The sequence below is a fragment of the Schistocerca nitens genome, chromosome 4 (genome assembly GCF_023898315.1).
Source record: "Schistocerca nitens isolate TAMUIC-IGC-003100 chromosome 4, iqSchNite1.1, whole genome shotgun sequence".
NCBI classification, from domain to species: domain Eukaryota; kingdom Metazoa; phylum Arthropoda; class Insecta; order Orthoptera; family Acrididae; genus Schistocerca; species Schistocerca nitens.
In genome coordinates this window covers 171,324,728-171,339,082 of record NC_064617.1, presented here as the reverse complement: position 1 = coordinate 171,339,082, position 14,355 = coordinate 171,324,728, and the positions used below count along the sequence as shown (strand labels likewise).

Sequence of the window (14,355 nt, the reverse complement as noted above, 5' to 3'; positions counted from 1 at the left end):
ACCATCCTTGTACTTGAACATTGTGTACAAAATGTGTTGCAAATATAGTTAGTACCAAAGAAGTAATACATTGCAGCAGCAAAAACACCCAGCCAGATGTGAAAATGAACAGCGACAATTCAGATAAGTGATAAACTTTTTCCCTTTCATCATTGCGTGGGAAGTCGAGGGGAGGGAAGGGAAGGGAAGGGAAGGGGAGGGACGGGAAGGGGGAGAAGGGAAGGGGAGGGGGAGGAAGGGAAGGGGCGGGAATGGGAGGGGAAGGGGCGGGAATGGGAGGGGAAGGGGCGGGAATGGGAGGGGAGGGGCGGATATGTAAGAAAAAGTTTTTAAAGGTTTGAAATTATGTATAAAATTTGTTGAAAAGTCACTAAGTTCTCTCATTCTCAAACAATGGATGAACAAAATCTGAATATTTATGTGTCATGGGCTACACTTCTTTTTCACATACCCCACCCAATTAATAGCAATTCTTTACAGACAATAAATTATGCATGTACCAAGGTTTTGACTGAAACTGGAATCATTGGTTTTGGAGGAGATGTGGAATATATATAAATACATTTTTATAATATGTATGAATACCTTTTTACCCGTGATCTGATTTTGATGAAATATAGCCTTTACGGTGCCCCTAGCTACACTGAAATTGCCAGTGAAAACCCCGTAAAAAACAGTCTCAGTCGTTTTGGAGATTAGCATGTTCAGACAGACAGACAAGGAACTTTTACTAAAAGTTTAAATCATGTTATCTTCTTTCTTAAATGATCAACTTTTGGTGAAGTAAAGCCTATCCAGTGCTTCAGACTATGCTCAGGTTACCTGCAAAAACCCCACGCAAACTCATCTAGTAGTTCTGCAGATTAGTGTGTCCAATGACAAACAGACAAACACAAGGATTTTACAGATTTAGCATAATCGTGAACTGTCACTAGTTTGTAATAGTCTAGTGACTTCAGTAATCACCATCTCCATGTAGAACCCTTAAGGTCTTTCCTTGCAAAATAAGACATGTTGACTAATGGGCATTATTGTTCACCTGATCCATATTTATAGCGTTTTAAACATTTTTGGGAGAAGCAATATGAATGGCTGTTTGACATAGTTCTCCAACTGAAAACTTAACAATAAGCACTTTTCTTGTAAATGTACAAATGGTGAAGAAGGTACAGTGAACCCAACAACTCATTTTACCTTTCAGAGCATAACAAACTCATAAGGAGGAAATACAGTGAACACAAAGACTCATTACTTTACGTTTTACAATACATTACATTAACTTTATTTCTGTGGAAATTTCTTACTAAGCTGTTTCACTGTCTACATATACAGCTGAGGGAAAGGGAGGAAAGTCAAAGAGATGTGCACATGTAAAACATAGTACACTGTCGCTCATTAGAAAAGGATGACTGTAGTGAAGAAATAAACTGAGATGAAAGACTATTTATCCCAGTAGGAGAAACGGCAAACACATTCCAGAATTTTGTAGTAACAATTAAAAATATGAGATACAGTAAAATCACTAAAATGGGAATCACTTTTTAGTTCTTCACAGAATTAATCAAGAAGTTTGATCTCTCATACACTCAAACAGCAAACCAAGCAGAATTATCAAATAATACTTACAAAAGATATTATAGACAAAACCATCACAAAGAGTCCAAAGTTTTAAACTAAGACTTAAAAGCTATGGATAGAATTTGATGGTGCTCATCACAGACATATTCAATATAGAAGAAGCATAGAATAATACATAGGCACATAAACAAGGAGGCAAACATTACAGCCCCATCAGTAGATCTACTATACAGTAGTTGAACAGTATTTGAATAATGGAAACTCCAGGTTGGAATATCAACAGTATAAGGAAAAGGATAGATTGCTACTCACTGTAAAGATGACACTTTGAGTTACAGACAGATATAATGAATAGACTGTTAAAATTTAGTTTTCAGCCAAAGCCTTCTTCAGAAAAGAAAACATCCACACATTCATTCACACAAGCAAGGAGACATCACACACACCATCATCTCTGGCAGCTCAGATTGGAATGCCCATATAGAGTAGGTGTCTTTTCTCAAACTAATGTTTGTATTACACCCCACATTTTTCATTATCACATCAACGTGTTAAATCTAAATATTCATACAATCGATCTTACTCGTTGCACAACCATACAACAGCAGAAATGACATTTGTGTGTCATTGACTTGGCCCTCTTACTCTTCCAGGTTTATGGTTTGTGATTTTTCATTTTGAGATAAGTGAAAGAATCCACTAGAATTCAGTTAGTGCCCGTACCTCAAGAGTGCTATGACAATACTATAAATGACATGAGGACAACCACATCTGTGAGGAGATGGAAATATGGCTCATGGAGAATCATAAAGGCTTAGCTGAGACTTTTGATATTTTCTGTTTTAGCTACCCTTCTCATGTCTCATTTACCCGTACTGCATTTCTCACATCTTGTTTTATCTCCCATCTTGAGTGTTGTTAAGTGATAAAATTCATGATACCCTTCACATGTCTCATTCACCTGTGTTGCACTTCTCACATCTTGTTTTAGCCTCCACTTTGAGTATTATAAAGCATTAAAATTCATGATAGGTCAGCTGAACTTTTACACAAAGATGGAGTATAAAAGCTAAGCCATTGCTTTACTTGCTTGGTGTGCATGTCAGTTGAACTTTTACATCAAACTCTTACACACATAATTTACTAAAATGAAGAACATCACTGTCATACACAAGGAATATAAATCAACAGGTTTAAGGATTAGGAGATGGAGGAAAGGAAACTTCACAATATTCGGTCACAACTGTCCAGTATCCAGAGTCAGAGGCGAAATATCAAGTCCAGAAGTTACTAAATAAAAACCACGAAACAATGAGATCCAAAAGAATAAAACATTATACCATAGCCCAGCAAGAACAGTGACACAATTCAAAATTTCAGTACAGAGAACACTCGATTTAAAGAATTAATTCTATGAAACTTATACTGAAATAATGCAAGCTCCCTTTGAATTTCAGATAAGTATTGTTGGAAGTAAATTCTATCACATTTTTTGTGCACACTGTGAGACTTAAACACACATTTTTCAGTGACAAACTAAATATGTGGTTTTTCAACCAGCATCACTTTTCTTGCTGGGCTGCGACGTCTAACACAGAGGAATCCAAGAAAGTGAACGTGTGTGTGTGTGTGTGTGTGTGTGTGTGTGTGTGTGAGAGAGAGAGAGAGAGAGAGAGAGAGAGAGAGAGAGAGAGAGGGGTGGGGTGGGGGTTCTTGTCGTCATCTTTCGGTCACGTTTACTTCATTCTCAGTTTCTTACATCTCTGTTGCTAACCTGACAAATTCTACCAATCTTCGTTTTTATAATCTTGTTTGTAAAATTCTTCAGGATCTGAAAATTAGTCAGCACCCTTTGGATGCAAGTGTTGACTTGCTATTGCATATAGCCTTTGGTAATATGGTAATGGCAGCCTCAATTATTGTTGTATAGATTTCTTTCTTACTATGCCTCGACAATGTTTCCAATTCAAAATTACTATAGCATTACCTTGGCTGTGAAGACATCAGATCTACAACCTTTACACAGCAGAAATTATTTTTTCGTAAGAACTTCATTATGTTACAACCTGCTGCTAACATATTATGCCACAGCAACTTCTGAAGTGCATATAATTAAAAACATAATTTCAGAGAGCAAACAGAGTGAAATGAATCGAAAAAATGCAGTTTCATTTATATTGAAAAATATTTAGTGTACATGTACTTAGAAGTCATCATCATACACTGCCTTGGGAGGGAGTGTATGGGAGGGGGGGGGGGGTCAGAAAGTATCCAGAAGGAGAGGAGGAAACCAAATGACACTTCATGATTACAACACTGAGTCAAATTTACAAAGAAACTGGCTCCACCGCCTCTGGCCCAAATGCAGGAAGAGTGTCATAAACCATTGTATATTCTCCTGAGGAAAGCTGGACTACAACTGTTATAACTGAATCTTGATATCCTGAATCATGTATTGATACTGGGGCAGAGTTGGTGTCTGATCTGGTCCCACACATGTTCTTTCTGGAACACATCTAGGGATCTCATGACCACAAGAGTAAATCAACATCATGCAGAAAATTCATAGACACAGGTGCAACATGTGGATGAACATCGCCTTGTTGAAAAATGACACTACAATGCTGTCACATGACAGGTAATCCATCAGGAAGCATAATGTCTGTGATACGCTACTGTGCTGTCCTACCGGCCTTGACCTTAAGTCATACCCAACAGCTCCCCACACCATGATGCCAGGAGTAACCCTAGTGTGCCTCTCCGAGACATTGGAAGAATGGGACTACACCCCACATCATCACTGCACTTGTCAATAATGGACATCTGGGGTAGTACAGAAACATGATTCATCACTGAACACAATGCTATGCCATCCATAAGCAGTTCATGCTTTCCAGTTCTGGTACCATTCCAAATGCTGTTGTTTCTATTGTGATGTTAACGGCAGCCTATACATGGATGGAATTCACTAGCTCGGCTGCTGCTAGTCTCCAACCAATGATGTGGGACAACAGAGAATGTTGTAGGGAGACCATTGCAAAATTGCTTGATGCAAAATATAACAAACCTCACTTGTGGTGGTTAGACGTGGTCGACAAGCAGTATGAGTGTTACAACGTTCCCATGCAGTCCTACATTGGGTCACTGTCACTTCAGAATGCTCCATAAATCTGGATATTGCACATTTCAATCAGCTGGCCAAACAGATACCTACGATGAGACACCTTTCCAACTCTGCTCAGTTTTCACTTTAATAAAAAGGATGAGCCATCATGGCCAACCAATATTTTGAAGAAAGAACTTCTCTCTGTAAAATTGACACACTCGTCCTCACTGAAGGTCTCCAATGAGTACATGGCATATTCATATCTTTCACAGCGGCACTCACTATCTATCGATGTTCACTCCCTTTACGTATCATAACACACCTGATAACAACAGTAACGCACTCTGGTGGCCATTCTACCTGTCGCAAAGGATTGTAATCTAAATCATGTACATATCTCCCATGTACATATCTCCCATTGACAACTGACCAAATTCTCTGGATACTGCCTTTTTTCTAGTCAGCAGTGTACTTGAAATCTACACACTAACTCAAAGCAAGTAACAAAATGTGATCAGTTCCACCGTCATATTTTGAAATCGCTATTGCTGCAAGTAATTCACTGAAAAATGCCCACATCATTTTTGACATCAAACATTGGGACACACAAAAATTATTGTGTGTGAATTACTGACATAAATTTGTCAATAAATGGGATGTAATTCATGTCTACAAAACACCAATCCACCAAGAAGTTGCCTTTCATAATTCTCGATGTGTACTCATCACTTGAATAAAAATGATGAGTCATCATGGCCATCCATATATTGAAATAAGACTTGCTCTGTGTAAAACTGACACACTCATCCCCACTCAAGCCGTTTCCCCCATTACCGATAAAACTGAAGTTGTTCAAACAAAACTTTTTGCAAGGTGAGGCCCTCCCACCATCTTCTGAACGTAACTACAAAAGCAGAAATGCACAAACAATTTTAAAAAATGCAAATGGCAATGATTTTTGAAAAATTACTGCATGATCACAATATACGAAAAACTGCCTACATTTGAAGAAAAGTGCGCAAGAAGGGCATCCAATTGTACCATGGCTAGCACTGCTAGTGAAAATTTTGCACTATGCTTGGATTGTATCTGGTACCAACACAGTTATGAGCTAAGTTATTCAAACATTATGTTCCTGTTGGTAATAGAGTTATGATTAAGTGAAACATTACGCGATTTACAAACCTTCCTTTCATGGTTTAATTTTATTCCGCAGGTGCATAATACTTTCTCCTAGTTTTAGAATGAAATGTCAGTGACAGAAGATGAACAGCACAAGTACTGCTGACAGAGAAACAATTACTAACTATACGCAAAGTATGAATGGTTTGATGGAAAAGTTGTTTGTTAAAAAAACAAACAAATATTTCTTCTCCACACTTAAAAAACAAATAAATACAGTACCATGTATACATTATAAAATCACTGTTGAGATTTGATATAGTTTATCAACAACTGACCAATCAAATTATTTTCCTGTGGATAAAATAGAATCCTATTCATTTCATACACAATGTAAAGAACTGTGTTACTTGTTTAATATATTACATCATCATTTATGTAACTGAGATACACACTACATTCCCAAGCTCACGCCTGCATATTACACAATCAAATGCCATCCCTACTGTTGAAGAAATCTGAAATATAATAAAGTTTTTTATGAGAAAGCAGGAATTCTGCAGCACACATTATGGACATTCACTCAATTTATTTATTTATTTATTTATTTTTCGAGGGGGGGGGGGGAGTTTAAAAACTTAGGACAATGTTTTTGCAAGGAGGAGGGGGGAGCGCAAGCAATGCTGTTTGCCAGTGGTAGTCAATAACTACTGATTCTTCAGTACTTACGAAAAACACATCAATGACACCATTGACCTCTTACATCACCACCACTCAAGTTTAAAATCAAAATCACAGTAGCCTAACAATGATAATTAGATTTCCTTTCCATTTTTGGCAAATATCAAAATGGCCACATTAATCAGACTCTCTTTTCTTCTCTATAAAAACTAATCAAGCATACGCACTGACAAAACATGTTTAAAAATGGAAATGAAACCTTTATTAACAAGGAACAGGGTTTACAGGGCAACACAAACATGCAGTAAATTCAACAAAAACACTGCTATGCCTACTATACAAATAACAACATTGGATTTGTACTATACAGAACATTAAATTGTATTTATTTATTAAATTTTATATTACAAAGCAACAAGGCAACATTTACTGAGCCTTGATGAAATAAATAATAGTTTATTTTTATCGCTCACTTATATCCAGTATTCGAATATTTCTCAAAAATGTTGCACAAGGCACAAACAGCATTTCTCAAAATTTTAACTGGAATGCATTTATGACTTACTGTCACATTCAATATGATATATACACTTTACATCTATGATTTGCTTAAAAAATTAAGCATATCATTAAAAAAGGTATAAAAGGAAGAGAAACATATAACATATAATATTAAACAACTTTCTTAATGTGTACACTGTACAAATCTGTTGTTACCAGATTAAGTCCACAATCTGCTGACAAATATCAGATGTATAATCACCTGACAATATATTTACACATCAGCATCTTGTATACACGCTATATAGTGAATCAACACAACAGTTCATCTTTGGTAGACAAATAAGAATAATGCTCTTGTTGCCAAACAATATGTATCCAAAGACTGTTTGACAGATCTGAAAGAGCAATATTTTTAACTTACATGATTCAGTATCATGAACCTCAACTACATCAATCGTCATTTGTAGACCACCAAAGGCAGGGACTGGACTATTGTATGTGGCCACAACCATATAAAACATTCAGTTCGCTACAGAGAATGCTTAGCACAAACTCCATTACCATTATGAAAATAACAATAAAACAAATATGAACTTTCCAGCTAACATAGAAAGTGTATTGCAGCATAGCTCTCCCTCTGTTTTTTTGAACAGACTACTAAAAAATATGACAGAGGAAGAAGTACTCACTGCTACTTCCTGTACCCAAGAAAAGCTGAGACAATTCAATGTAAACAAGAAATTATAATAAAAGATCAAACATCGGCCATAAATAAAGATGCATGTTATATAGCGGAAACTAAGTACACTTATCATATTCAGGAGTAATGCTAGCCTTCGAGCAACTGAAGGGCAAGTGTGATAACATGTCACTTTCATGATTTAAAATCATAAAGAAAAAGTAAGGCACGGCGACACAAGTGATGATCAAAATGGAACAAAAATATTAGCAATGCCAACTGCTCTACGAATCAATTCATTATATTTGAACAATAATCACAAAATATACATTTCAATGATGTGACACTGTTTATCACAATGTAAGTTCTGGGTTTTAATAAGCTTTCCAATGTATTCTATGAAGCCACACCTTCAGTGTTGTGAATGGTGACTGGAAGATGAGACATTACACATCTGATGAAAACTACAAATCATATTTGTACTAGTACACTAACAAACACAGCCTTTGTTTCCAGGGTATGATTACCATTCTACGTTTCTGTGATGGGTAAGAATAATATTAATGAAACTGAATTATGGCAAATCTTAACCAGACAATGTGCTACATACCACACATTCCTGCAATACAAAAGGGAAGTCAGAGACTCCACATAAAATACTGATAGCACCAAGGAATTAATGAAAAATGAGCATTAGCATCACCATCTGATAAAAATAGCTATGTAATATCTTCTATGTCAGTGAATTCCACACATTTCAAGTACAGAAAACCTGATATGTCCGAGCTTTTACCCCAAGAACCACTCGGGAATTTCTCCGATACTATCTTCCTGGATGTGGTCCTCTCCAAGGGAAAGGTGCTCCTCGTCCTGTACCCCAGGGCAGAGGAGGCCTGTGTAAAGGTGGCGGCGGCGTTGTAAATACAGGAGTGTGGGAGTCTTGAGGGCTACGAATTACTGACCCTCTGGGCCCACCACGATACATACCCCTACCTCCACGACTTCTACCTCTCCCAGGAACATTTGAACCCACATTTCGCAAACTGTCTGTATGAAGGTTTCCTGTATCACCACTTATATCTGCACTGTACGTTGTAGCGATGGGATGACCCTGTTCTGACTCACTAAAACCTGGATGAAATGTTCGAGACTGAGGGGGTACTGTACCTGAGTCCTTGGCCATAGATTTCATGAGTATTCCAGCAGCACCTGACAACCCATGACGACTAAACAAAGTTGCTAATGCAGTGCGGACACCTTCAGTAGCAAGGGGTGTCACACCACCCCAATTCCGACTGCCACTACTAACAGCGTTATCACCAGCATACACAGCATGTGCATCGAAACTGCCGTCTGCCTTTCCACCCACTGACCACAAGTTTCCACCTGGAAAAGAAGAAAAAATCTTGGAACACAAAAATGTGACTGTTTCCTTTCTTGTGCATAGTAGACATTTTGAATCAGAAGTACATGCTGGCAAAAGTGAAACTACAGTTGAAAGTAAACTCTTCCCCCCTCCCCTTCCGATTACAACATATTTCTTACAATGGGCTAACAAATTTCTTAAGAACAGCTTAAAAAGAGAAAATTGGATTTGCTAAACCCAAAATTTTATCTTCCTGGTATATATCGAATGGCACTCTTCCAATAAATAAATAATTCAGTATGTTCATATTTCCTTCAAAACACGCTTTGCGGCTTCGTGGGGTGCTGCAGAACCATTACAAATTAACACTAAGTTAGGTATCTCGAACACATGAAAAATACGAACAGTGACTGATTAATATTATTTGTATGTGTTAATTAATATTCCCAGTCATGGTAGGCCAAATCTACAATAATATCATTCTTCTGAAAGTTGTATGCAGAGGGGAAAAAATCCACATCAAATAAGATACTTAATGTGCAAACAAGAACAACGAAGGAAGTAGTTTCCATATTTAAAGAAAGATGCCGTGGATGTAACATTGTTTATCTGACAAGTCACAAACTGTTACAGAACAGTCAAATTTGTGTGTGCCATATATCTCTAACTATTATGACCAACAAAATTTTTGCAGCAGTAACTGCATGCGAGATAGGAAGTTTAACTAAGTAAAAAATTTCAATAAGTAATTTGTTATGGACCAAAAATATTTGTCTCAATTAAAATACTTTACACTGAAGTGTACTTCTAAAATATCTTTTTACTTTCCTAATATCTCACCTAATAAAGCATACTACAGAACTAACTCTGAACGTATACCACAAAATGAAATCTACACTTGTCAGCCAGAACATTATAACCACTTACCTAATAGCCGGTATGTCCACCTTTGGCACAGATAACAGCAGCAACGTGTCGTGGCATGGAAGCAATGAGGCCTTGGTAGGTCACTGGAGGGAGTTGGCACCACATCTGCACATGCAAGTCACCTAATTCCCGTAAATTTTAGGGAAAAAGGGGGGGGGGGGTGACGAGCTGTAATTCCATGTGCAATGATATCCCAGATGTGTTCGTTCGGATTCAGATCTGGCGAGTTGGGGGACCAGCAAAACAATTGGAACTCACCACTGTGTTCCTCGAACCACTCCATCACAATTATAGCCTTGTAACAGGGTGCATTATCTAGCTGAAAAATGCCACTGCCATCAGGAAACATGATCGTCATGAAGCGGTGTACGTAGTCTCCAACCAGTGTACAATACTCCTTGGCCTTCATTATGCCTTGTGCGAGCTCTACTGGACCCATGGACGCCCACGTGAATTGTCCCAAAGCATAAAGGAGCCACCACCAGCTTGTCCCTGTGCCGCAGTACACATGTCAAGGAGCTGTTCCCCTGGAACAAGACGGATTCGCGCCCTCCCATCGGTGCATTGAAGAAGGTATCAGGATTCATAAGACCATGCAACACACTGCCACTGCGCCAACATCCAGTGCTGATGGTCACGTGCCCATTTCAGTCCTAGTTGGCAAAGTCGTGGTATTAACATTGGAACATGAAAGACTTGTCAGCTGTGGAGGCCCATTGTTAGGAGTGTTCGGTGCACTGTGTATTCTGACACACTTGTATTCTGCCCAGCATTAAAGTCTGATGTTACTTCCACCACAGTTCACCACGTGTCCTGTTCTACCAGTCTGCCTCGCCTATGATGTCCGACATCTGTAAAGAAAAGTTGGCCGTGCAACCCCACAATGTCAGAACATGGTTTCACCTTGGTTCTTCCATGTTTTGAAGACATTCACTGCAGCACTCCTAGAACAGCCGACATTCGTGCGACTGGGCCATCGCAATCTGCCCTCAGTCAAACAGATAGATTGTGTGCCGCCTCCATTCTACACATGGACAGCATGCTCACTGATATTACACGCATTACGTGTGTGTCTGACTAACAGTCATTCCACACCAGGTGATGCTGCTATCACCTGGACGTGTTTAAATCGATAGTTGCTCAGTGGCCATAATGTTCTGGCTCTTCAGAGTAAATCCAAAGTATGTTTATATCATCTTTTGTGATGCTATATTTGATCAGTTTTATGAATGCTTACACCAGCAGAATATATGCACTTACCTGGTGGATTAAATATTAGCTGTTTTGGATCCAGCCTCATAGAACTGATCTGGAACGCTTGACTATTGTATTTACCACCAACAGCTCCCCTCAGCTCCATGTGAAGTTTCTGGATCAGCTGTTGTGACTGTGGATCAGACTGCAAAGTACATATTATCAGTCAAACGGTTACAAATTTTTCTTTCTAAAACAACTGCTACATTTTTACGAATCAAAAGTACAAATTATAATGCAATTATGTGTGTTTTGAAGAATATGCGATGGAACTTTAATACCTCGCTAACAGAAAGGCCATTTGGGAAAAAAATTGTATTACCTAAGGCAACAATTTGGGCACATAAAACTGCTGGTGTTACTCATTGCTTCCACTGACAATCAGTTTAGATATGTCTCCTTTTTACACATATTATCTTAACGCTGACGTAACAGAGAAGTAGGGGCTGTACTGTTTTGCCTTGCTTGCTGATAATGATGCACGTACTCGCTTCACCTTCAAATTTCCAGTGGTTGCCCTAAATCATTTTAAATACCACCTCCCCCCCCCCCCCACACACACACACACAACCTGCCTGTGATTAACTGCCCGCTATTTTATTTGTTGTTAATATCCTTGAATTTCTATTTGTGTACCTTATGTGACATGATGTTCTCTAAATTTCTCTGAAATTTTGTCACGAACTTGTCCCCCTATATCCAGGATAGGGCAAATAAAAGTGGCCCAGTGAATGGATATTATTGTGTGTGAATGTATGCATATAACCATACCCTGTTATTTCCAAGAGGATGGGGCAACTGCCCATATAACTAGACAAACCCTGGAGAACATTAACACAATCTTCACGCTCAAGAGATTTGTTAACAGAGGTTACTCTCGTTGCAGCTCTAGCTGACCACTCAGGTCACCTGATAAGTGTTGATTAGTGTATGTGGGGAGCCCGCACATCTAAGGTATATCTCAACAATCCTCATTGTCTTCAAGAGCTGCACCAGAACATTTCGGATGAGACTGCAGCAATTGCAGCACTCCAGCTTGAATCCGCCTGCTGACGAGGGCACAAAAGTGCCAAGAGATGAATGATGGCCTCTTTCAAAATCTGCTATAGTCAGGTTGGTGCTGTTTTTCCTTTCCTCTGCTATGTTTCCTTGTACCCTGCAACTGTTCTCCAGGCCACTTTTATTTACTGCACCCTGTACAATGAAGTGAAAGCTAAAAGCAGAAAATATTTCAGAATAAATCTCACTCCTTCCAACATATTTCTCAAGAATAATTTCCACGTATGAAGTACTACCCACCAACTTTTGTACAAATTCCTGTATCTTTGTACCAATAGCTTTTTATCATATTGGGCAAGTAAGGGATCAGCTCATGCCAGCAATATTCTTTATACATATATATTGAAGCCCAATGGTGCTCACTCGTGTGGTTTCTTTAAGAAGCGGTCCATTAGAAATCACTATTACAAACTTCACTCTCTTGCAACACCAGATTTCCCTTCTGAAAACAAAATTAGGGTATTTTGTTCAATGACTACCCTTGAAAAGTATTGGTAGCTGGAGCATTTCTTCAATTCCCATTCAATTTCTGTGATGTGATGAGCAGAAATTGCTGTTCTTCCTCTATTGGCAGAGTGACTCTTTAAAACTTAGGACCCAAACAATATTACAACTATCCTACACTCTGATCATTCCCACTGCCAGGCTTTTCTTTTCTTTTTTTTTTTTTTTCTTCAAAGTTTTAGATTCTACTTGTATTTGGTATACATCACATTTGTCAGTCTTTTACTGCCCTCTCATACCGAATTAATAGTTTTTAATATTTATACATACAATTATTTTCGAAAACCTAGCATATATGGATCTTTCTTGTGTCTTTCCAGTAGCCTCAGCCTCTCAGCAGAGGGTAGAATACCTTTCATTATATGTAGTTAGCATTATTCAACTAAACAGGCAATTAAAAAGCTGAAAAATGAACAAAACATACATTTATATTCTTGGAAGTTATACTTTTACCTGACAATGTAGCAATTAAGTTCTTGCATAGGCTTTCTAAATTTGAAATTTTCAGCCAAATTTAAATGAAGTCTGTTCGCAGTACTTAGAACAAATATTATTGATTTTGCTTTTATTTCGAAGAAGAATTTTCCCCCAATATGTTTATATTTTTGCAAACATAATTATGATAATGAAAGACTGAAAATGCTAGGGATTTCACATCATGGACACAACAAAAGGTAAAGGTCACAAAGTGTTAATGAGTCCAGACTATCAACTCAAATCACAATGTCTGGAAGCTTGGTCTCATCAATAACAACGAAATTACAGAATCTCTGTGGCAAAGTGTCATTTGCCTGAAAGGATGGCACCAACGGTGTAACAAACATAACTGCCCCCCCCCCCCCCAAAAAAAAAAAATTGGTGCCCGGGGCACAACACTTTACTGCCATACTCACACAGCACCTCGTGTACAACACTCTTTACTGTGCCCTCTCCAGAAACACATAACTGTGATATAATTTACAGAATTTACTCTAATAACAACATATTTTCTGAAAAAATCTTGTGGAGATCATTTGGTACCCTTCTGCAAGTGACACCCAAGGGATGATAGACCTCCTTAACCCCTCCCCCTTCCCCTTTTGCTCCGCCACTGGATGGTAGGTTAAAACGTTGTATCTCATCAACATTATCGTTCGACACTTCACAGTAGGTCTGTTGTGCATGAGCACTCTTAATTTTATTTGGTGCGCCACAAGATACACACTACCTACGAGTTCCACCCTGCTTTAACTTTCCTTTCAACAAGTATACACTACGAGTTAACAGCATCAGTCTTCAGCTTGCAACCCTCATACCCCAAACAATCATATACATTGTCACTAATAGCCTCCAAGGTGAAAAGGATGTTGATGGCAATGGAAAGACTCCAATGCATTCTGAGATTTAGGGGAACAATTTACTTTAAAAGTGGTTAAATCACTGGCTGTCACTGGTGTGTTTCATTTAAGGAATTTAAATTAAGATTTCTTCTTGAACTTCTACACATTATATAAAAAGCAGATCCAACGCAGCCTCATGTTGCACAGGCACCCATCATATCGGCTGTGGAAAGGTACAAGTAGTATAGGCAACCCA

At 38.3% G+C, this 14,355-nt stretch overlaps 1 protein-coding gene across 7 annotated transcripts in view; it reads right to left on the bottom strand.

Annotated features, from left to right (window-relative positions):
• The window catches only part of LOC126253642 (cyclin-dependent kinase 12), a 178,531-nt gene that overhangs the window by 107,043 nt on the left and 57,133 nt on the right, over positions 1-14,355 (bottom strand). For 3 of the 7 annotated variants that reach the window (XM_049955141.1, XM_049955143.1, XM_049955144.1), the window contains exons 12-13: positions 11,224-11,362; positions 8,838-9,056 (exon numbers count right to left, since the gene is read on the bottom strand). In XM_049955141.1, the coding sequence (XP_049811098.1) occupies positions 8,838-9,056; positions 11,224-11,362 (358 nt within the window). Of the gene's footprint in view, positions 1-6,280; positions 6,325-6,783; positions 9,057-11,223; positions 11,363-14,355 lie in introns of those variants that run through there. The other 4 variants (XM_049955138.1, XM_049955140.1, XM_049955139.1 and 1 more) reach the window with 2 other exon arrangements.